The sequence below is a fragment of the Hesperophylax consimilis genome, chromosome 22 (assembly GCF_061612785.1).
Source record: "Hesperophylax consimilis isolate HC1 chromosome 22, BYU_Hcon_1.0, whole genome shotgun sequence".
In the NCBI taxonomy this organism is placed as follows: Eukaryota; Metazoa; Arthropoda; class Insecta; order Trichoptera; family Limnephilidae; genus Hesperophylax; species Hesperophylax consimilis.
Window position 1 is genome coordinate 10,870,845 of NC_142857.1, and position 25,415 is coordinate 10,896,259.

Sequence of the window (25,415 nt, forward strand, 5' to 3'; positions counted from 1 at the left end):
TGACAATTCAACACACTTTTAAAAAGTGATATAAATAATAGTAATAATATTTGGATGATTCATATAGCGCCGTTTTTGTTCAAAATCACCCCAAGGGCGCTGGTCATTAGAAACGATGATTTTTTTTTAACTTAACCTAACCTAACCTACTTAACCCAGTTAATAAAGTTGTTTTTTTTCTTCATTTCCATGACTTTATATAACTTTTTAGAAATGTGATGAATTATCATTGTGATGATTTATCCGGTCACCAGTTTGATCATTGGCGATGGGTCGAGAGAGTCCGGATGGTGTCTCTCCCAATCCGGCCCATCATGCAGCAGGCGAGCAAACCCATTTGCCGCCAAAACCTAGACAAACCTCACTCCACGAACCCGGACACCCCTGCCAAGACACCAAACGTACAGATACCCGCCTTCCGAATTGCTATATGAAAAAAATAAATCAATTAATATACTTTAAAGTTAACCCTTGCAAAGATCATGAAATCAACAGCATCTACATTAATTGTCGTTCTTCCATAGGCTGCCTTGGAAAACGTCCGCTGCGAGGAGCTCCAACTTGAGCTGGCGTCCGCCGTGCGTCGCGGGGGAAGGGGGCCCGTGGGCGCAGCCCCCACGCACTCTTCGCACGCCTCGCAGGGCTCCGGGGGCGGGCAGGGCGGCGCGCCCTCGTGGCAACCATCGCGCCCGCCCGCCCCCGCCACGGAGATAGAACGCATCATGGCCAAGATAGAGCAGGACAACAGGATACTGGCAGAACTGGAGCACACAAGATCTACGACGCACGGTATGTTACTTATTAAATTAATTCCCTAAATTTTAAACGTAGTGTAAATATAATGCTACGTATACATAAGCGAGCCGAACTGACGTACCTACTGATGAACCTCGACTTATTATTTAAGCAACCGCAAATTGCAGTTGCTTCGTTCCTTTCCCCTAATTCGTGGATCAGTTCGTTTTTCGGTTCGCAAATGTATACTTTTGATCAGAGACGGTCAATATTAATTATCAATGTTAACTTTTTTTTAGATAGTTCCTCTAAAGTAGGTTTTAACTTGTTCAATTTTTTTAAACGCCCAAAAAGCTTATACTTAGAATGAAGTACATCTTTTTTTAATTACCAATATCCTCCAAATCAAGGAAAATATAATAAAAATGTTAAAAATTATTTTAATTATTTTAATAACGTAATGAAATATATACCTTACCGTTAAGTGGGAAGGCTGGATATCACATTTGTTTTTTTTAAATTGAGTTATAAATATAATTTGTTAATACATACCTACTCACGTTCTGTTAATGCTGAAAGAATTTGAGCACTCCCTTGCTTTTGATTGATGTTTTATTGATAATTTATAATCATCGTCTCCTGGGCGCTCAAGGTCGGAATAGTGAAAAGCTTATTATCATGGCGTAAACCGGGCTTAACGCCAGCTTATGGTGAACCTGCGAATATGAATCTAATTGGCAAGACGGTACTAGTATAGTTTCATAGAAGCTGTTCAGACAATACAGACCAAACTGCTAAATCAGTTTTGAATTTTCAATTTCTAACCGTCTTTTTTGATTTACCGATCGAATATCTTGAAATGAAAAAATGCTCGCAAATTTACTAACCTACACTAAACGTCGTTCGAAAATTTATGGCGGCTAATTGGGAAACTCGTGACACTACAACAAATTTCGAAACAATTTTACAATATAAATTTTTGATTCGAGCCTTTGTTTTAAAGAATGTTCGGTGGCTTCGGGGATACTAATATTTTATTTATATTTTAAAATCATATAATCGTTGATCGATAATGTCGATCGTAATCGTAATCGCTACAATACTTTTTTAACCAGATAGTTTTTGTTTGATAAAAAATTCTTTAATCGAAAAAAATTGGTTTGGTTTTACATTTTTCTACATCACAGTTTTCGTACACCGTGAATATTTTCAAATACATTGTGAACCTAGCTTTACAATTTTCTAAACGTGCAATTCAAAACTTTCGCATAATACAGGATGTCCCAAAAAATGTATACACATTTTGCGTGATTATATAAACAGTATATATTTAGATGTAATACAGATTAAAATTATTAATTAAATAAGACGGTTAATGTCCCGGCTTTGTGATCTGGAAGGTTTTGGTTGTGCCTAGAAAAAAATGTAATTAGGAAGAATGAGATATTAAAGAGCGTACACATTTTTTGAGACATCCTGTATTTGGTGGAGAATTTAACAGTAATATCCCCTGATTAGATTAGTTTATCAATTTTAAAACTTCACAAATTTTATGTAACTTTTAATTATAATGAAAAATATATCTACCAGGTGATATGAAAATCAGGATAAATATTCCTTTTTTCGCATCCCACATGTTTCCAAATTCTTTAATAAATAATAAATTTAAACACTTAACATTGCTTTTGTATCTTAGTTTATTAAATCTAGTATTTGAATACTTTTTATTTATTGTAATGACAAGCCCTAATGTGACTGCTTTATATGAACCTGAAAAATAACTTAATTTTCATGCATCATTAGACCCATCAGTTGAAAATTTATTGAAGAGGTGCTTCAAAATAAAAATCATTTCCATACCTTTTGATTCAACCTCATACCAAATGTTAATACAAAGCATTTTAAACAGCATAGTATATAGCTTTATTATGGAGATCAATCATCAACCTTTCATTTGCTTTAATACGAAGCGTAAAATCCATAAGCATTAGACTGTTATGATAATCTAGCGATTTTCCGCATTTCCTAGTGATTTACTATTTTTAACACATGTAGGTAATATTGTATTTAAAACACATTTTACATCTGCTTATAAAAATAGCGCTTATAATCCATCCACCGAGAGATCGACCATTGTAAATTCAGGAACTTGCTTCTGGATAATTAACTGCCTTTAAAAAACTTACAAAGTTAAATTTTACGCATTACGTAGGAATATCGTCACATCACTTACCCATGCACTGACAAAATAAATTAGTATGATTCATTAATAATGTAATTCGGTAGGTAATAAACAATATTTTCACGTCGTTTCAAAGTGATGTCACACTCGGTTTCACAATTTGATTTAAAACCACCCTTTTGTATCGAAACGTTGGTTGAAATACTTGTAGCCGTGTTTAGTGAATAGATCTGATAAGCCAGATAAAATTCCACCTCCACGTCTCCTTCTCCACCCCTCTTCCTTCAGCCTCAATATTGGGGATACCGTTCTCCCACCTGCTACATCCCAATCTTCTACTTCCTTCAGACAGTTTACTTATCTACTTAATTCAGACAGTTTTTCAAGACTTGTTTGGTAATCACATAAAAATAGAAATAATCTGAAGTTCATAATTTGACTGCGGTCGATCTCTCGGTGATGCCACTACAGATGTCGACTTGTAAATAATGAAATCATTAGTTTTAAAGATATGAAGTAATATGTATTTGTTTCCAGGCGTTCCACCAAGCGGATCAAGTCACGCGTTGGGTGACTACCACTCCTCGCCTATCTCATCCCCCCTCCCCTCCCACTGTATCTCCAATCACGCCCCCATCTCCCAAAGCTCCACCATGCCAACTCTGTCCGCCATGCACGGGTCCTCCCAACCATATAGTCTCCCCAACTCTACTTCTGTCAACTACTCCATCAGCCATAACCCCACTAGCTCCTACTCCAACCCAGTATCATCTTACTCCACTGGTAACTACGTATCTTCCGGTCATCAAGTCACCTTCGCTAACCCAGTCACAGCCTCCCTCTCAAACAACATAGGTCAGATATCCAGCACTTTAGCGGGGATGCAAAGCACAATACCAGGCTTGTCTCACAACAATACCGGCTTCTCTAGTGGCTTACAAAACTTATCTAATAATCTGTCTTCTGGGAGTGGACTGACTGGCGTTCTGAGCAATGTTCAAAATACTCTATCTAGCGGATTAACTAGTACCCTCGGAATGCAAAATTCACTTACGGGTGGAATAGGTAGCAATTTGACGAATCCCTTATCAGGATTAACGAATACAAATCTATCAGGACTGAGTTCAAATTTGGGTTACGGACAAGGACCGTACGTGAATCCCATGGTGGGAGGAATGACTGGAAGCAATGCAATGAATATTAAGCTGAAACCTTTGGAAGAGATGGAATTGGGAGCTGGGAGGTATGCGGGCAGGGCAGCCACCCCTGTGACACCGCACCACCAGCCTAGTTGGGCATTGGAGACTTTGGGAGGACAATACACATTGGATGGACTCGGAGCACTCAACCCTGGATTTGTACACTCACAAGCGAGACCACTTTCAAGAATGATGCCAAATGTTCCAGGAGGGATGGACTTGGACGGTAAGTAAACTGAACCTAAAAAGAATCATATTTTTCCTAGACCAAATAGAATTTAAAACTGCTAGATGGAATGATCCAACCTGTCCATGAAATACTTTATTGTTGGGTAGCTTTTGCAACCTTTATTACTCATCATTTGGAACGTTAGATATTTCTCTTTAGTAGATTCAATTAGGTTATTTACTAGGCGGAGCTTTGAATTCAATGGCTTTATCTGTTATCCTTGCTTCTACAGGTCGAGGAGGCCACTACCTGAACGGAGGCTCCGAGGGTCAGGTGGACATGTTGGACATCCCTGGCAAAGGTCGCTGTTGCGTCTACATTGCGAGATTTAACTATGACCCTCCTGAGTGAGTATTTCTTTGTATTTACTAAACTTCGCATTATTGAGTTTATTTGCATTTAAAAACATTCCAACACGTTAGTAAAATGTTAGTTCGGTCAAGTAGAGACGTTCCTCTCTGTTTGCGATGCTTCGGATTAGTTTTTTAAACATTATTTCTGTAATGTTGGTTATATTATTTTATTGCAAAATTTATTCACCCTTGTGATCAAAAGTGACTTTAAATATTTAATCTACAAAAGCTAAATGGTTTAATTTTGGGATTCAACGCGTAACTTTAGTGTATTGCAGCTACAGTTATCAAATGTTAGTATTGTTATTTGGTTTTAGTTTACGGTAGAGCCCACCAGATGTGGTTTTGTGTTTTAAAGTATTTTCATAGATGGCGGAATATAAATAAATACATCTTTCAGAGATAGCACGTAGGCTGTACCCGAATGGTTACGAGTACAGCCGATGCTAGCCGATCTGTAGGTAGCGAGTTCACTTCCAGTTGCTTCCCTTGTTAGAAGAACTGATAGTCTCTGATAGAACGGACGTATGTCCTTGTAATTTTACAACAATAAATTACTCGTAATCTTTGAAAAGCCAAAGCATTTATTGAATACTCCCGATTTCAAGTGTATTACAAACTCAGAAGATAATTAAACAGTACACCATTACATTTCACAATTCATGAATGTTATTAAAAAATAAAAACAAAACATATTTAAACTATAACAAACTTTTAAAAAATGTTATGTTTCGGTGTTTGGTAGATTTATATAATTGCTTCCAACTTTGCGGGCTTGGGTACCGCCGCCCCGGGAACCTTTTAGTGGATTACCAACACCTCTGGTATAGGTCACCCCAAGTGATTCGGTACGTTAGGTGATTTAGCAGGGGTGCCCGGGCCCATCGGGTGAGGTGTGTTTAGGATGCGCCTTGTTTGGAAGAGGTTGGTTTGGGGAGACCCTTTGACCTCTCCAACTGATCATTCTTTATCCATAGTCTTGCGCCACAGCTAGAGGGACACACTGATCCCTAGATTCCTACCCACTCCTCATACCTTTTTCCTTCGCAGAATTTCCTCTCCTTCATTTCCTCAAAAAGACCCTCCACACAGCATCCCCAATTTTCCTCAGGGCCTTTTGTGTGGGTTTAATGTAAAAAAATCTTAAATTCGCATAGCTGAATTTTGTATGCCGTCGTCATAACAAAAGGTCATTTTCACTAGAATCGTTTTTAAAATAAAACCAATGGTCTGTGAGCAATTGATTTCCAATTAGTAACTGAAAAGATTTTTTCTTTTGGTTATGAATGGAAATGAAAACTTTCGGACACCGCACAGCTATGAAAATATAATTTGCTATTTCTGTAAACCTTGAAATATTCTATTTTTTAAAAGTCTATAAAAAGTCTACAGGGTGTCCTGGGATAAACGGCGCTAACTTCGAGGGATGATTATTATATATAATTTTAGAAATAAAAAAGATTTATCATTTTTTTCGAAATTCTAATGTTTTGAGGTAGTTTTTAGGTAAAAAAGATTGATTGTTTGTGTGGACAAATGGTCAATGGAATTTCGGAAAATATATTTATATTTTTCACTTCTACTATGATGTACATTTTTACAATCACCTTCCGAAGTCAGCGCACTTTACACCGGGATACCTTGAATAATTCCCTTTGTAGCAGTGGACAGAAAAACATTCACTCCCTAAAATTTATCTCACGCAAGCGTTATCAAGCGTATCTTTGACTTACCTATAATTGACAAATTTTGTCGAAATTTTTTGTGCTTTTGGATTGTTATCCGCCACAAAACTAACACAACACATTCTTTATAAGTTTTACATGTCTGGTTTTCGGTTATTATCCGCCAAAAAACTAACACAACACATTCTTTATAAGTTTTACATGTCTGGTTTTCGGTTGTTATCCGCCACAAAACTAACACAACACATTCTTTATAAGTTTTACATGTCTGGTTTTCGGTTTATATCCGCCACAAAACTAACACAACACATCCTTTATAAGTTTTCCATGTCTGCTTTTGGATTGTTATCGGCCACAAATTTTATTCCAAATTGCTTTTACGTACCTAATGGCGGTATTATTTTTCTGTTATTGCCAGCAGCCGGGAATAAGGCTAATGACGGGCTTTCCGTCGGGTCGTTACTCATTCATCGAAGAATTGCAGCCGCGGGAGCCGGGGGATTATTACAACTCATTAATAAATCACAATAATACCACTGGACTCACTTACAATCACAGTTGCTTGCGGTTATTGATTATAGTTCGATTTGTTGGAATTGGGTTCAACTTTGTGTGGCACCATTGTCCAGTGGCATGCATTTCATAATGTCTGAAAAGCTGTTACAACTCTAAGAAAAACGAGACATAAAAAATTTAGAAAAATTGAAAAATATAAATGTCTATAAGCGAAAAATTTAAATAACAATAAAAATTCGTCACTAAAAATTAGACATATTTGGTAAAATATTACAATGTTGGAAACTGGTATTTCTGTGAACATTAAAAAGTAATCTGAAAAAAAAATCTCATCTTTAAATAGCATAAAACCACAGACATAGGAATTAATAGACGAGAAGATAATGGGTTCCCATGTAAGATATTTGCGCTCCCATGTAAAAATGTCTATTCATTCAAAAGCAGATTTCACTTTTAAGAAGTAAATGGTGATATTATAATGCGAGATGTCTATTTACTGTCAGATTGATTTATTGACGAATCACAGTCAGCCTTACTCCCTTCGTTCTTCAACAGTTGATTTTACCCCTCGCCATTATCTTCTCGTCTATTAATTCCTATGTCTGTGTGTTTAACAGAATTGTATATCTTGAAAAGGCCTACTGAAAAGTACGCAACGCCAGGTACACATCAGCTAGTATATAATAAATCAAATCCAAATTTTTCTCCGAAATCATACAATTTTTAAAAAGGTACTAAAATACCTTCCTACTTCATTTTAATCCACATATTTTATGTATCATTTTTTTGTATGAATTATACAATGTTTCCATGACAGTTATTGTTTTCAAACTGTCTTCGGGACGGTAGGTACCATAATATATATTTTTAATGCGTATAAGAAAGTCCAACTAAATACGACATTTCACATTTGAACAAAAAATCTTTACTGAATCATTAAAACAGCCACGAAATACACAAACAAATTTGTAAGCAGACGAAATACAAAAAATTGCGCTCTGTCAATTAAGTTAAAACTGTTCACAAATTACTTACCTAAATATTTTTTAAAGTCTTCGTGGAGATTATAAACTAAATCATTATTTTTTTTTCAATTTGAGCTCTGAAACTTTGGTTACATAGAGAGAGTAGAGGTAGTAACTTCTAGATTTGAATATAAAGCGTGATGTTTTCTCTTTCAAACACTGTTTAGATCATATTTCACAAACTCGGCTATCAATTACATAGAAACCGCACAGAAAACGATCTTATAGGTAATACTAAAAAAACATAGACTGACTGATACAGACCAAATATTCAACAGCTGTGACGTACTAGATATACGCCAATTATAGGTTAAAACACTATTAAACTACATTTTTGACAAAAAAAGATTTACCTATGGATCGACTCTTAGATGCGAATAGTACAGTAACTGTACCTAACGTATTTATTGGAGATAAAGCTTACGCTTTACGCAAAAAAATACTTAGGCTATATCCGAAGACAACCAGCATTGATAACCGATCCAAAAGAATTTTAATATTATTTACGTACTAGATAAAACACTACTTAACTACATTTTTGACAAAAAAAAAAAATTTCAACATACACAAAATAGCACTAACAGACCAGTTAGACAAGCGTACAAAGAAAACATAAAAACTCCGACAGTAAATTCAAGCTTTGGACAAAGACACTACCAATACCATGCTATAAAAGCTTTCAACAGTATAAAACTTGAAATTAAAATTGAGGAAAATAAAAATAAATTCACACACAAAATTACAAAATGGATTAAAGAACAAAAAAGACATAATTACTAAAATGTCATAGCACAAAATAAAAATAAAACCTACACGTAACACACAAAACCAATATAAACACACATCACTCACAAACACACAAGATTATTTTCATTGTATTATTTTTTTAATTTTAAATGTATTATTATGTATTTCGTATTTTTATTTTTAATTTTAAATTTATTATTTTCTTTTCAAATTTATTATTTTCTCTTTAAATGTAATATGTAGATTAGATTTTCATATTATAAAATGAAGGCCTCAGCACGGGCAAGCCACCCAGTGAGGCCTACATTACTGGAAAACATAAATTGTAAGAAATAATGTACCAAATAAAATAAATAAATTTCTCTTCATGACAGTAAGGGATACACGGATTACGATAAGGGATAAGGGATTTCTATGAGACCATACGAGTTGTTCTCATAAGCGAACAAATAAGCCTGTGTGGTTAATATTTTAAAACTCCATAGGTCAACATGGAAATGACGAATGGCGATTGCATAATCGATTCAAATTTCAAACGCTTTGCACAAACATATTCCTTTATGCATCATTTATGAACATGCTTTTCTGAAGAGATGGGGTTTCTTTCTAAAATCTGTCGAGTATTTTTTAAGCATTTTGTGAGAGTTTCTTCCAAGCGTTAGGGTCTAATACTTCTAAAGTCCTTCCACTGAACGTAATATCTGGAATGCCCTATAAATACTCCTCGCATTAACGACAATAAATCGATACATTTTTTATTCCATTTGCGAATATCATTTTCAATGCTCCTTTGTGCGGCGACCGTGAGCCGATGTTGATCTTTTCTTCACAACACCCTCCTTTATATGGTGGCGAGCCCATTCTTCTCCTCGTCACAACATCAGCTGTTTTTTTCTTCTCCTTAAGATATATTATTATTTCTCACATACAAAGGACATTGTATAGATCAAAGGCCGATAATGATCGTCTACTTTTTCCGTATTTTATAATGCCTTTATATTATATAAGTTTTGTCGAGTAGTGTTGGACGAACCAACATCGATATTATTGTATTTACTCGACTATCGATTATGATATTATTGTTTCACACGAAAACAAAAATCGAGTTATCAGATCGAGTCTGTTTATGGTATTTTGAACCTTAAAAATGATCCTAGCATAGTAAAATAAATTTTATTCGCTTGGCAAGAAAATTATTTTTTTATCTGTGAGAATGCGCAACGGTAATTACTCATAAAAGGTCATACATTTCATTTGTATGAAAGTCAGAGTACTGCGATCATTTACAGGAGAGCCTCGTTTGACTTAATGTTGCTCATCATTGCTGAGAATGGTTATTTAGCTGCATTAAATATACACGTATATTTTTTTTAACAGAGAGAAAAAATAATTCCCTGAATATTAGTAGCTATATTAAAACATCATTTTGCGAAAAAAATCAGTTATTTCGAAAAAGTTTTCAGCTGGCGCGTGGCGGGCCGCTCGTCATTTAATCTGGCACGCTAAGGGTCAAGAAAAGACATTACATTACATTACCTTAACGCTCCGAAAATAGGCATAAAAATAAAAATATTTTTTAATTTTTATACATTCATTGTAGTTTTATGCATAGTTTGAAATAACACCGAATAAAATAAATTATTAAATAACGGAGATACGAGCCATCAAGCAGAACCATCTTTTGAAAATCCTTGATGATGGTGTACTTATTTTATCAGGCATCGTCTGAAAAATCAAAAGCATTTTTTTTATTCCGAAAGATAATAGCTAACAAAGAAATGTTATATTTATTGTAAAAATATGTAAAATTACAAAATGAAATATGATCTTGTTTATATTAGTTTATATTCAAATGTATAAACTAACTCAATAAATAATAAAAAAAAAAAACTAAAAAAATAAAAAAAACATATTGCGTAGTGATATTTAAAATAGTATATATTAGTAGAAATGACAGCTGTTCTCTGATTTTTTATCAGAACTTTCAGTTTAAAAATACTATAACTTATGAACGTCGAATTCAATCAAAAAAATTCTACACAGCATCTTGGATAGTGTTATAAAAAATGTGTTTTAGATTTTAAAAAATTCAGTTAGGTAGATCTTGAGATATCTTGTACACTGGTCTGAAAAAAAAGGTTTCGGATAAAACGCAGATAAAAAAAACAGTACGGCGTCAGAGTCTTAAAACCATGTTTTTTTTTAAAATTATCTCCTGCGATTCCTGGATCGTATATGAGGTCCTGCATTGTTGCCGCGATGTCCTCCAACACCTTTTGAGCAGCTCAAGCCGGCTCTGCCGCGTTCACTACTAATTGCTCTAACTTCGGAAATAAGTTTAATTTTGAAATGATTAAACGTTTAAAATATTCTTAAAAGTATAAAAAATTTATCTAGCTAAAAAAAATTATTAAAGTTTTGACAAAAAGATGAATACTATTAAAAATCATTGCATGTAAGAATAACGTTTTCTTTAAATTGCTTTGAAGATATGTAGCATACCATTGAAGAAGAAGATATTGCTGATAAACTAAACGGCATATGAAACAGAACAAGACACAGAAAAATAAAAAGGTAACGGTCACAACTTGATCTGTTTCGTTTAGATTTATTAGTATTATCTTCTTCTTCAATGATATCATTTTATTTTTTGAAAAACCCAAAACTAGGCAAATACCCGTATCATGGTGGTAACATAATACAAATAAGAACATGTTTTAATACAATAATATACATATTCGTCATAAAACCACTAACAATATGAAAACAATAATAATATAAAATAAATGTATTTATAAAATTACATTAAAAAAATATATTATTATTTGACTTATCCGTTCCAACATTTATCCATTTATTGGTGGCTGACGGATTTTTGCCTCAGTGTTGGTGGGCAAATCCGGAGACGAAATTCGTAATCGTCAACGTAATATTTGTATCGTTTTATGCAGAACATGAATAATATTTATTTTAAAAGATATCAATAACAGTGTACTAGTAAGACATTTCAAAAAAATAACATTTAAATAACGGAGTATCAAACATTGTATTCTTTCACTAATAATTACTATTTTTTCGCAAATTTTGCTTGCGAACAAAAAAAACAGGCGACAGTAAATAGACGAAAAAAAAATATAAAGTATCTGTCAGATATTCTTTTGCCAAAAAACAAATTTAAATTACTTCACAAGTCACATCGCTATGTGAAAAAAATAAATAGCTTCAGGGTAGTAACTGTATCTGGTCCATGTGAGATTCTATTTTTCTCCTGGCAACAAGGCAGTTAGCAACCTACAATCTACAAGGCCTACCTATATCTTAAGTCATAGCCTCGAATCTGATACCCACTAAGAGACTGATATAAATTTGATTTTTTTTATACTTGTTTTTAATAGGGATGGGATTTTGTGGGGATTGATTACATTACATAAGTAACATTTTTGTGGAAATAATAAGTTTTTTTTTCACTATTGGTACTTATACGACCTTAGTACCTTTTGATGCGTCTAAGACATGTACCTTTCCAGCAGGACTCTAACGGAACATCGCCTTGCATCACAGTGGGAGGGATAGATTCATTCTTCAGTCACTCCTGAACACATCCTCCCGATTCCAACCATCTCCTCCTACCTTTTTCACAAAATACCCCAAACAGGGAATCCGTAGTACCACTGGTTACCGGCAATAGGAACTCTTATACGGCGTTCATGTAAAAAAGATTACTAATTTCGTCTGGGTTTTGACACAAATTTGTATTTTATTATTATTATTATTACTGCGTTATTATGTATTACATAACATCGAAAATCGTAACAATTATTTACAAGCAATAATTATTAGCCTGAAACACATTGAAAAAGTCTCCTGATAAAAGATACATGACGCCAACGGGACTTTAACCCGTGTCCTTTCGATTTTATCAGGAGATTTTTCAATGTGGATGAGTGTTTCAGGCTAGTAATTATTGCTTATAAATAATTGTTACCCTTTTTGCTATGCATAAAAAATCTTGTCTTAAACATTAGTTTACCAAAAAAAAAAAAGAATAATCAAAAATCGTGTCAAGTTTAATGGATATTTCAAAACGAAATAGCTCATTGCGAAAACGAAATGACGACCTAAAAAGACTTTCCTAGTCCAAGAAAAAACTGTGGTAAGACCCTACTTAAATCACGTAAGTTGAATTATTTAATGGTCTATCTTAATTTCAATTAAAATGGTGCCACAAAATAAGTTTGCCATGTTAGAAGAAGAGCAAATAAATTAATAAAAATAGTTCATTTCGTGCTAGATTTTTCGGTCAAAAAATAATTTTTCAGTATTGTTGGGTTTTTTGGCAATTCAAATTTAAGTTTTGTGTGAAAAAAGTCGCACAGCCTTTCCTCTTAAGTAAGCTCCAAAAAATAGATATCCTGCTAACCTACACTTAAATAAATTAATTATTGTGTAAATTATATTTAAAATGAAAAGCACATCAAATTTGATCACTATGCCACGCCAACGGTATTTACGAATGTATGCTCAAAAATCTCGTACTAACCCAAACTTACAGCGTACCAATTTATATATTTTTTAAAACGCTCGTGTATTGTGTGAATATCTCCCACGCCACAAAAGTCTCGGCGCCTTACATTTTACTTCCGTCTGAACGCGGCTTTTCTTGGCAAGCAACTAAAAACGCATGCCTTGTAGATCGATTCCTTGGATAGAGGCCAGTGGTAACAACTTATTTAAGGAGGTTTTTACTGTTTTAAAACCCACATCTGATGTAATAACACATATTTATTTATCTAAATATTCTGTTCTCCCTCTGAGATAACCTTGTGTGACGTCACAACTCATCTTCTTTTGGCTAGACTTACAGGCGAAGACTTATTATCATTTGAATGGTCAAAATTTATTTTAGGGTAGGCGCCACTATTGCTCTTGTTAGGTATAAGTCTATGGCAGTCTAGATTAAAACAAGTATAGACTTAGAAGAACTAGGTTGGCCATTGCAGTATAAAACATGAGACGGTTAATAAATGAGTATCACTGGACATTCACCATTGCTAAATTTCATGTGGAGATTCGTCGAATTCAAGAATACAGTGTATCATGCACATTCACCATTGCTAAATTTTATGTGAAGATTCGTCGAATTCAAGAAGACAGTCTATCATTGCACATTCACCATTACTAAATTTTGTGTGGAGATTCGTCGAATTCAAGAAGACAATGTATCATTGCATATTCACCATTGCTAAATTTTGTGTGGAGATTCGTCGAATTCAAGAAGATAGTGTACCATGCGCATTCACCATTGCTTATTTTTATGTGGAGATTCGTTGAATTTAAGAAGACAGTGTATCATTGCACATTCACCACTGCTAAATTTTATATGGAGATTCGTCGAATTCAAGAAGATAGTGTACCATTGCGCATTCACCATTGCTTATTTTTATGTGGAGATTCGTTGAATTTAAGAAGACAGTGTATCATTGCACATTCACCATTGCTAAATTTTATATGGAGATTCGTCGAATTCAAGAAGACCGTGTCCACCAATATGCTGATGTTTAGAATGCACTGGATGACCGGTACCTTTCCATCTCTTAAATGGATGAATTTCCCAATATCAATGACGATGCGATCGAGTTCAACGGAAGGCGATGGAAATCTTATGACACAATAGTAAAGTTTAACAGAGGAGAAAAATCGTCAGCGTCGGAATTAAAAAATATGTACATTTTAAGTACCTAGTTGATTTTATGCAGTCAATAAATAATACACAGTATTTGACATAACTACGTAGTTGTCAGGGCTGACTGCTAGCCAGGCGGCTACTGACGTCAGCATGATTCTTCAACATAGTATGCAGCCACGACCACAGATAAATCTATTTCGATTAGTCTAGTCGCTATTGACAGTAGGCTACCGCATAATCAAAGTCAAAATAAATTACGATAGTAATGCGAAGCTAAAAAAATTATGTAATTAATTTTAAAACTCACTAAGGTAGGATTCTTTAATATTTTATTGGTTGTGTGGCCGATTAAATAATTTTAGCCAAACATGGAATTTTTACTTCTTTTTATCATTTAAAACAACATATTCGAAGTGTTAGGAATATGTAGCTTAGATATAAATGTATTTTTTCCCAACATAACCATCATGTATAATCCGGGTGAAATAGGAGAAACGTACATATATAGAGTTGTTGTAGATAGATGCTAACTCTTAGGATGGGTTGTTTTACAGAATTTGAACAATTCATCAAATTTAAGAGTTGATTTTCAATTTCTGTGAAGAGTCTATTAAAGTCTTATTCATCATTATTGAACTTACACAGAACTTGAAAATCAACTCTAAATGTTGATGAATTGTTCAAAGTCTGTGAAACAATCCGTCCTTAGTATCAGCTACTCCAGTCACAAGCAAAGATTGCTTCAAATAACTTTATCTTTATTGAATCGGGGATACCTTAGACCCACTGACACTAGGTCCATACGGGGACTCTTATGTGAATAAATAAATATTTATACCCTAACTTGGGAATCTGTAGCATTACTTGGAATAGGCGTACGAATCTAAAGATTCTGTGAGAGTAATTTAATAGGATGTCAAATCACCTCGGTTGAAATATTTCCTCGGCGGTAACTACGAGAAATAAATATTGAATAATGGAGAGAAGATGTAGAACAACTATTATGTCACTTGTTTGTTGTTCAGTTTGATGTTATTTTATACAGTTCGTACCAAGTTCGAATCCTATTTTTTTCTGGCGTTAGAAAATCAAGGTCAAATTATGAAAATAATAGGCTTACAAATAATTGCAACCCTAAAAAATTACATGGGAGTAATAAATCATATCGTTTGGCTTAAATTTTACAGGATTTTTATGAAGTTGGTTCGGCTTGTATTTTTTTTTCAAATTACAATATGACACAACGTAGTGTAGCAATAATGACTCTCCAGAGAATCATCGCTACAGATTTTGATCACAGTAATAATATTATGAACATTTTTTTTTACCTTTGTATATTTTTCCTCTTCGTATTTTACATTTCTATTTTAGGTCTATCACTGTCTGGAATATCGAGTCCAAATTTCAAGTATCTTTCTCATCTTTGATGGTGTCTCAATTTGTCAATCCGCATGCTTCTAATTTCCTCTACTGGAAAAATGTGAATTTTTAGGACACATTAATGTACAATCTATATAAATACAATTTTTTTTTGTTCGAAATCTTTTTTTTTTTTTTTTGTATTAGGCAATTCACCCTAAAAAGAGTGCTGTTCGAAATCTTACTTCTTCTAAAGTTCTTCGCCAATTACTTTGAAATGTTGACACATCGTTGCATTCGAATACTCATGTGTTTTTATAAACCATTAAGAGTATTATATACCCTTTGACAGGTAAAAAATGTTTTTTTTTTAAACAACGCCATCTATTGAACAAACATCCTTTTTTTTAAAAACAACCCGCGCTCTTTTTTCTCTGTCTGCACAGACAGTCTGAGCCACAGCAACATGTGGCGTGTACAGCTAGTTAAGTTAATAAAAAAGAAAATTAAGTACAAAAAATCATTCATGAAGGTAGTTATTATGGATAGCGACCGATTCAGAGTTTTAGCAATGACTCGAGTCGGACAAACAAATGGTTTTACATTCACCGTTCTGTTCAAAATCTTGCATCGCTGCGAATGTCATCAAAAAACTTTGGTACAAGCCCAAAAAGAATATGGAATATTTTTACACTATCAGTATTCGAATGCGTAACTTTTGAGACACCGGCCCAAGCACAATGATAATAGTTTTATCGATAATGTAGACAACTTGTCACCATTCCCGAGCACGGCTGCACATTTCCAACGAACATATAAAAACGTTCAAGTCAATTAAATATTGTGATCTACATCCTCAATAAAATCTTTATCGATGTGTTTGTGCCAGAGGTCTAACGTATCCAAATTCGCCCCGCCATATCACGGTTAGAAGGTCAAACATTAAGTTCTTCAGCACAATTACGTGTGCTGCTTTTTTTCTGTATTCCTTCCAAAATAGCTGATAATAAACCAAGCAGTACATAAACAGAAGATAATAAAATTATATGACATAGAGCAACTATTATCTCACTCAATGTGACTAACGAGGAGTACCTACTTCTTCTCAAACCAGAACTCATACAAAAACTTAATTATGGTAATGGTATTGCATCCCATTCCAGAGGCGACACATAATCAAGTGGGAGAAACAGCGCCTTTGTCTCAGGGAAGGCTCGGGGCGGAGAAATCGCCCTTTTTGCTCGGTAATTGCACATTGCTTCCTCCCCGATCTGATGCTAATGGCGTCCGGACGCCAGCGCCGGGGGCGGCACCGCGACGGGAAATCTCGCCGTCGCGTCACCTTGCGGAGAAGATTCTCAAACTGTGATGCAATAAAGAAATACTGCTGGTTGATCCCTTGGCAGCTCTCCCTTTTTCTCATAAGCGATGCGTCTTACAGAAATATATATACCTTTGCCATACGTTTTTTTCTGCGACATAAGCAATAGTACTTATTGCAACCTCACAAGGACACTATTAGAAACTTTTACAAAATTATTTGTATTTCTCTATATTGGAATAATTCGTGACAAAATTACAAAAAATGGAGTTGACTAATATGGACTTACATTATTTTATTACCCAGTCATACATTTTCTCAGATATTATCTTCTTTAAAATCGACTCTTGACGTAACAGTGATATCCTAGAGAATAGCATTAGTGGTAACTCACAGATGGTACTAGATAGTAGTTTAAGAGGTTACTCATAGATGGCACATAGCTGTCGATAATGCAGGCATTGAGTCTATAATACATACTATAACAACCTCGAAGTTCGAGGTCCAGAAAAATTCCTACCGCCTGCTAAGGAAGCCATCAGAGCTTCTTTTTTTCATTTTATCTAGCACAATGAATTACAAAATGTTTTGTTGACCGTGAAGTTTTAATTTAAAAAGTGTGAGACTACCCCAGAGTTACAACAATAACAAGTAAGTATATGGTTCACTTGCTCAAGACCTTTTTATCAAAAAGCTTTTTTTGTTATTGAATGTTTTGATAGATGTCATTTTAACAGTTACCATACATAAAAATATAGTGTAGTTTGTAGCAAAAATCCAAAGCTTGTGCGTGGGTATTTTAGTATTTTTTATCACATTTATGTGGTTTAAGAATAAAACATAAAATTTAATAGAAACATATAAAATGAAGAAATTAAAAAAACAAAAATTACATGTATTTCGACATTTTCAACGTAAGTTTTAAACTAAGCATAAAAATATGTTACCTAATAATATTTTTCCAAAGAAGAGGTTTTATAAAAATATCAAATATTGTGCTGTTGGTGCAGTCAAAAACAAAAAGAAGGGCTTGAATGTATGGCATTGCACAACTGATGCAAGTTAATACTACTGATAACTGTTGACTTAAAACTGTTGAAGAAAAATATATCTTTTTCAGTGTATGTTAGCCAAGACATTTTTATAAGAATTAACGTTTTAAAACTGATCGTGTCGCGCTCTTCAAAGGTGAATTGTATATTTTAGGAGCAATACAGTTAATATATCTTTGGGCTAATCTGGTTATATAGTTTATCTAATAATAATCTTACCCACAGTAAATTAGTAAAAACGTTGTTTTTAGAACGCGTAGTCGTAAGTTTACCTTTTTAATATTTGTCTCCAAGCCCACCGTTTGACAGTCCCTGGTCTACATTAGGACCGCGCCGAACGCTGCGGGAATAATGCCTAGCGGCACGTGACCTCCTTGCGGGAGGAAATATTCCGTTCCAGGGGTAGTCAATATCAGTTATCGGGATCTGATAGGTTCTCACTATCCGAACCGGTTATATCTTCTCGAGAAGGTGATATTTATAAAATCGAGTACCTACAACATGTCTTAACTGTCAACATTTGTAAGGTCGTGCGCTACATGTAAAAAAGTAGCATGAAAATTGCCTGCATAAAGTGTTGCATAAAAATAAATGATGAAAAAGTGCTTACATTACACGGCAAACATTGGAAAATAACAAGGAATAACACCTTTAATTATTAATTTCATATAACATTTCCATTCGTAAATACACGCAAATAATTTGTTGTCATAAAAAAAATTATTTCGATTATTTTCAGAAGATTTTCGTCGCCATTAGAGAAAGTGAGATAGCGAACGAAACAACACATAAGTATAATGACAACTTAGGATAGTAGGTCGTCTCCTACAGTATTCCGTATTCGTTTTAGTTCAAGCTAGCAAGCGTATCTTGTCATCTCATTTACACCCGTGATTTAAATACGAAAACACCGTCCGGTCCTATCGTCTACAACTTTCATACATACACATATATTTTTTAATATCTATGTTTGTCATAAATGAACACCGTTTAAATTAAGCATTTACTGAAAACATTAGAGTGTTCGTTATTTGCCACATTTGTGAGATAATAACAAGTCAAGAAAAAAACTTTAAAATGAAATGTGCTGCCAAAGATTACCGTTCAAGATTTCAATATTTAAAAAAAAAATTCTTACATATACATTTATGTTATTTATTACTCTTTTATATGCCCATGGGGTTTTTATTCTTGATTTGCTTTACACTTGATACTTATTAATTGTGCATTTAGGGTGAGAGACGTTCACTTCGATTAAGCATATAAGCAATAAGAAAATGTATCACTTGGTCGTGTTTGGTAAACACCTTTATATTTTTTTCATAACCGGAAATGGTTATTGGCTTATATTGTATTCAAATTGTTAAAAAAAATGAAGACAAACCTAGCAACATTAACGGGGGAAAAATAAAAATAATTCAAAGGTAAGTTAACTAGGAGGTAAGTACCTCACACAAGTAAATCGATTTTACGCGAAAATATTAAAATAAATCATTTTAAACATCATGAAAATGAAAAAAGGTAGGGACATTGATGTATTATACTCGTATTTAGATGAGACATGAAGCGAAAAAATAGGTTCCACTTTTTTGTCACTCTTCAAGTGACCTCCAATTCACTCAACGCTTTAATTTAAACTGCCGATTTCGGAATATGCGCACCGCTTTTCACGTTCTAAAAGTGGAACGCTTTTCGACGAGTTAAATTAGTACTTAATAGCGCTTCTAATTGTATAGCTCTATGAGTAAGGGTAAATACAATCATATTGTTGCCTCAATATAGCATAACTTGTTTGATAATGAACGCCGAACGCCTTGAACGCCGAACCAGCTGTTACAATAATTATTTAAAAATAAAATTAAATAAAGTTTGTACCTACTTGGATAATATAAAATTTTATTTACTGTGAATTAAATAAACTATTCAAGCACTTTAAAATAAGATAAAAACCGTTTTAAGACCCTTCATAGCACCCTCAAATCTGGTATAGGATAGAGAAAAGATTTTCCTCGCGGACTCTTGCGTGGAGTCAATATTTTTATTGTAGATTGACAGTATGGGACACTGCCGCAGTTATTTTCCTTAGTCTACATTATTCATTCTTTTACAGAAACTGTCGCTCGCAAGAATTTAACGTTTAGATAATTTTTCACAATTTTATAATGTATTATAATGAGAATGTACCGTAAAAACGAAGTAACTTGAAATTGTATATAACAATGTAAAAATAGGATTATTTTTGTGCAGAGATTTCATAGATTCTCTCTTGAAAATTCAGCTAGAAACGGAGAACAAAGCCTTATTTAATAGTACCCTAGTTTCCTACTTCTGGCAGAAAGGCTTGCCAAAAACGTCATTAACCAGGGCGATGTAACGTCACGCCAGAAACCCGAGAATACACGCCCTGACACCCTTCAGCTCCCAGTTACACCCAGTCTCTAACAAACAGTGCGGGCGTCTATACATGTCGTTAAACCTACACCTTAACATACAGCGGTTTTAAAATTCGAACATGTACTCCAACACGTTTATAAACCAACACCTTTAAATAAAACTATTTTGAAATTCGAACATGCGATGTGCTCTAGCAAGTCTATAAACCAATACCTTTAAACAAAACAGTTTTGAAATCCGAACGTGCTCTGGCAAGTCTATAAACCAATACCTTTAAATAGAACACTTTTTAATTCCGAAAATGTATTCTGACAGGTCAGAACCAATACCTTTAAATGGAACAGTTTTAAAATTCAAATACGCCCTCCAACAAATCTATAAACCAAAACATTTAAATAGAACGGTTTTTAAATTCGAATATATACTCTACTCTAACACAAATATGATAACAAAAATCTACTCTAACACGTTTATAAACCAATAAATAAAAGAATAATATTGAATTTTGAAGGTGCACTCTAAGTTATCTTATTTATTGTTTAAAATTTTAAAATCTTTAATGCGTTTTTGTGACTGGTCACATCGTTCAGAAACAGGTAGGAAGATAATAGATCGTCGTTATTTGTTTTGATTGTTTATAATGAAGAAGTCTGCAGTTTTAAAAGCGTTTTAGCAAATATAAAAATTAAAGACGCATTCCCTTTCTTAACCCTACACTTTATAATTGTAGAGAATACATTTAGAATTCAACATTATGTTAACACTGTTCTCATGTTTTAGAGTGACAGCATTTTTTAAATGCTATTTTCTGTAGTTTGTTTTAACCTTGTTAATGAACTGGAACATATTTTAAAAACGGTAGTGTGAAAGAATTATCGATGTCATTTAATAGTATTTAAATATTGCTCAAAACGGAGATTTTGCGAAAGAAATAATTTGAAATTGATGGAAAAATGCATAAAGCTATTTGATTATTATTTCAGTTTGAGAGTCGTTAGTGGTGCATAAAGGGGTGAAAATATTTTTTTGAAAACGAAATAAAATGGCTGAAACAGCTGTAACGCGAAAAATACATCATTCGAAAATCAATGGAGATGCGTTCCATTTACGAAAACCTACTGCAGCTATTGTGAACGCAATTGGTGAAAATATCACGGTTGACCTACAGCCATCTTTGACATAATTAAAATATGTTTTAGTTAATGCTTTTAAATATTTTTAACATTATATACTTTTCTTTCTTTTTCCACTGCTCCTTTACAATAATTTATTGAGTCGGAAATCAGAACATGTCACTTCGATAAATCGTATTGAGTTATCCATTGAAGTATATAAAAAAGTAATACGAAGAAGTCAACTAACAATGCTTTGTGATAGTGACATATGTTTTGTGATCTTTTATTCATAATAACACTTCGGTCTTTAAAATATTTTTACCGGCAAGTCCCAACGACATTCGTTGATCTTCGGAATGCTTAAGATGTTTTTAAAATGTGACATATATGTCACATTTTTGAAGTTATCGTAAATGTGGCATATATGTGACATTTTTAATTTATCGTAAATGTGACATATGTGTCACATTTTTAATTTATCGTAAAAAGAAATGCCATTGGAGAAACTAGATAAAATTATGTTTGAGATATTCGCATTTGAAATAAACATTGACCTTTCTAAGTAGTAAAATTTTATACAGTAAAACAATTTAAATAATTAAGCTTTAAGTAAATAGTAGGTACATAATATTATTTTGAGGAGATTTGATTGACTTTTCACTTCTCAAGATCATTGTAAAATGTATATTTGTAATATAACATTCTTATCATGCATCTGTCCATCGGATAGAATAAGTCTAACCCATCGACTTGATCTTACCAACCATCACCAGACTCTCATTGACGCAAACATACATCGAATAATTTTAAAATGGTTTTTTGAGACGCTAAGTCTTCAGTGATTATATATTACAATTTATTTACTCAATAAGTTATTCCAAAACTAAAATAAAAATATCATGTTTCCTTTCTTAAAAGACGATGTTACACATTAAGATAAAACTGATATATTTATTCAACACACTATCTAAATTGCATTTAGTTCGGGAAAAATCTTGAAATCATACATAAAGACAGTAGCCAATAAAAATATCGGTTACAAAATGAAGATAATTTTGGTATTTCTTGGTCAAAGTATGATACAATTAAAAATAACCGAAGGAGATATGATCGGATTAGCTCAGTGGTAGAGCAAGACTATAGTCCCGGGCAAAGCTGAGGTCCTGGGTTCAATTCCTGTATGCAACCAAATAATTTTCTGATTTTTATTTTTTTAATTTTTTTTTTGAGTCTCATTGTCTTCAATTTTTAAATATTGAACAATTTTATTATGAGCAGTTGATATTAAAAACATAAAAAATAAGTGTTCTTATTGCTAACCACAGATGTAACAAATGTCACCAAAAAGTATTTCCTATGTAAATCAGTTACAGGCGAGAAGTCAGGTTCCCACCCAGGTGTCAAGAATTCATTCCTTTGTTAACTAAGTCCTCCATCATTGCACAAGCAACATTTTCACTTCATTTAATGTTATTATCAGTTCATTCGTCTACCTGATAATTTTCAACAATTTTTTTTTTCATCTGTAAAATAGTGAGGGTGTTTTATATCAGTTAGTTAAATTACATTTCACCGCGGTGTAAATTAGCGTTCACAGAATGGTTGTAAAATTTCCAAATCCGCTGTAACCAGAATGTCGATAGCATTTTACTCTGGTGATAAAAATGCCTGCTCTATATCGGCTAAAAAAGTGCTGTGTAAATACTCGTAAATTTGTTCGTGATAACGTAGTCGCTTTGATCGTGTGCATTGTATTTTTTTTTTGTTATTCGACAGCTTTTCGAACATTTTGCACTATGCGGATTTTACTTCAGTATTGATTTTAATGATGGTTATTTGTTTATACATTTTGGTGACTTGTTGGAATAAGTTTCAATAATTCGCAGCTTTCTGCTGTTTGAAGAAACCTATTGATATCAGTGCATCCTGTTGGAAAAAAGTTTCAGCGATGTACGTGCCAAAAGTAAGATGCGAATTCAAGAATTAGTGAGAGCATGCTTTATAAAATTAAAATGATGACAAAATTCAATTAAAAAAATATTTTTGTTATGTTAATGTTTCGAGATTATTAATATAATGATATTCTGAGTTTAGATTATTTAGTTAACCGAGTACAGAGATTACGGATTTGTGCTAGCTAGTTCCGATCTGGGACGTAAAAGAGAGATGATGCTAATATATGGGCTTTTATAATACTATAATATATCTGTCTCGCTCTATACTAACGAAGTCAAAGACATGACTTTATTGTCCCACAATTTTCAAAACCTTATCTTTTATATGTAGGTATGTTTCTTATTATTAATATTCCTGTGCATTTATACGGATCATTTCAATGTTTTAAAATATGGTACCTAGATGGATTTATCTCTTTTTTTTAAATATTATTCTAAAATAATGAAAATACAAATAACAGAACAAAGAAAATTCTGGTTCTTTGCATTCTCGTGTTTTAGATAAATGGTGTATTGTATTACGTCTACGTTGACTTAGCATAAGGTTATTCACTTCAGAAATGGTGTTAAATAAATGGTCTTAAGTCGTTATGTATAGTCATTCCACTGCACGCCACTGGTATATGTGCACACACCATTACGAAAAGAAGACAAATAGAGACGAACGCGTCCAAATACAATTACAACTGTAACAATATAATGCTTTCTTTCCATTAACTTATGTTAAAACAAAAATAGACACAATACAAAAGCAACAAATACAACACTAGATATAGGCGAAGCCAAGAGGCGTCAGATAAAAATATCATTAAAAAAGTTTTTCGCGTTAGTCAAAAGAGGAATAAAGAACGAAAGATTTGAACCCAGGACCTCAGCCTTGCAGGTGCTTTGCTCCACTACTGGTCTAATTCGACCATATTTTGGCTGCTATTTTTATACTTGGTTGCAAGATCAGGTAGAGCAAAGCCCCGACAAGGCTGAGGTACTGGGTTTGATACCTAGTTGTTACCAAATCTTTTTCTGTTTCGCATTTTTCATTTCAGAGTTGTTAAAATTATCTCCAATGGTTAATTCTAACACTTTGATGTTTTACTCATCAAGTTATTCCACTTTAAAAATATTGAATACATATTTTTGTATTTATAGATGCAATGCCCCGGCTGTATGTATACGTTTGTACATCTATACAGTTTTACAAATGTATCTGCAGGTTTCCGAAAGAAGAACAAATAGTTTCGTTGTAAAGTTATATAAACCCAATATATTAAAAGTTAACATCAGGTGTTACGTGCGTACTTAAGTAACCAATATCTAAAATGACCAAAAAAATGCTCTACTTTGTCAAAAACATATATAGAATTTAATAAATAATTTGAACCATCATCAAATTTCAAAGTTAATATTCTAGTTCTGTTAAAACTTCTGTTACTATCCAAGTATTGTAAAAAAACCGGTTCATGATAAAATAACAACAGAACTAGAATTACTTGGAAATTTGATGAATTGTTCAAATTCAGTAAAACAACCTGTCCTTAGATACACGTAATATTGTCTTCACAGCGATTTTTTTTCATTCTAATCCCAAAATAGTTGCATTAGTGACGTCATACATGACACAATGTCAAGAGTATTTGATTTGCTTGGTCGTGGCATGTCTTCATCTACCATTCATTTTCGGGTCAAAATTAAAAAAAAAAACAAATTGTTGAGTCATTGTTTTTACAAGACAAAGTCACACATTAAAAAGAAAGAATTTGTACTTCGACAATTTTTAGGATTTTATCCACGGAATCAAGTATTATTTGAGACAAACTGAGAAGAATAATTATAACGACGAACAAATCACATAATCACATATTCTG

The 25,415-nt window shown here is 33.4% G+C and overlaps 1 protein-coding gene across 7 annotated transcripts in view; it reads left to right on the top strand.

Annotated features, from left to right (window-relative positions):
- The window catches only part of Rbp (RIMS binding protein), a 230,051-nt gene that overhangs the window by 95,142 nt on the left and 109,494 nt on the right, over nucleotides 1-25,415 (top strand). For all 7 annotated transcript variants that reach the window (XM_089645260.1, XM_089645264.1, XM_089645265.1 and 4 more), the window contains 3 exons: nucleotides 525-789; nucleotides 3,455-4,342; nucleotides 4,578-4,692. In XM_089645260.1, the coding sequence (XP_089501386.1) occupies nucleotides 525-789; nucleotides 3,455-4,342; nucleotides 4,578-4,692 (1,268 nt within the window). The remainder of the gene's footprint in view (nucleotides 1-524; nucleotides 790-3,454; nucleotides 4,343-4,577; nucleotides 4,693-25,415) is intronic.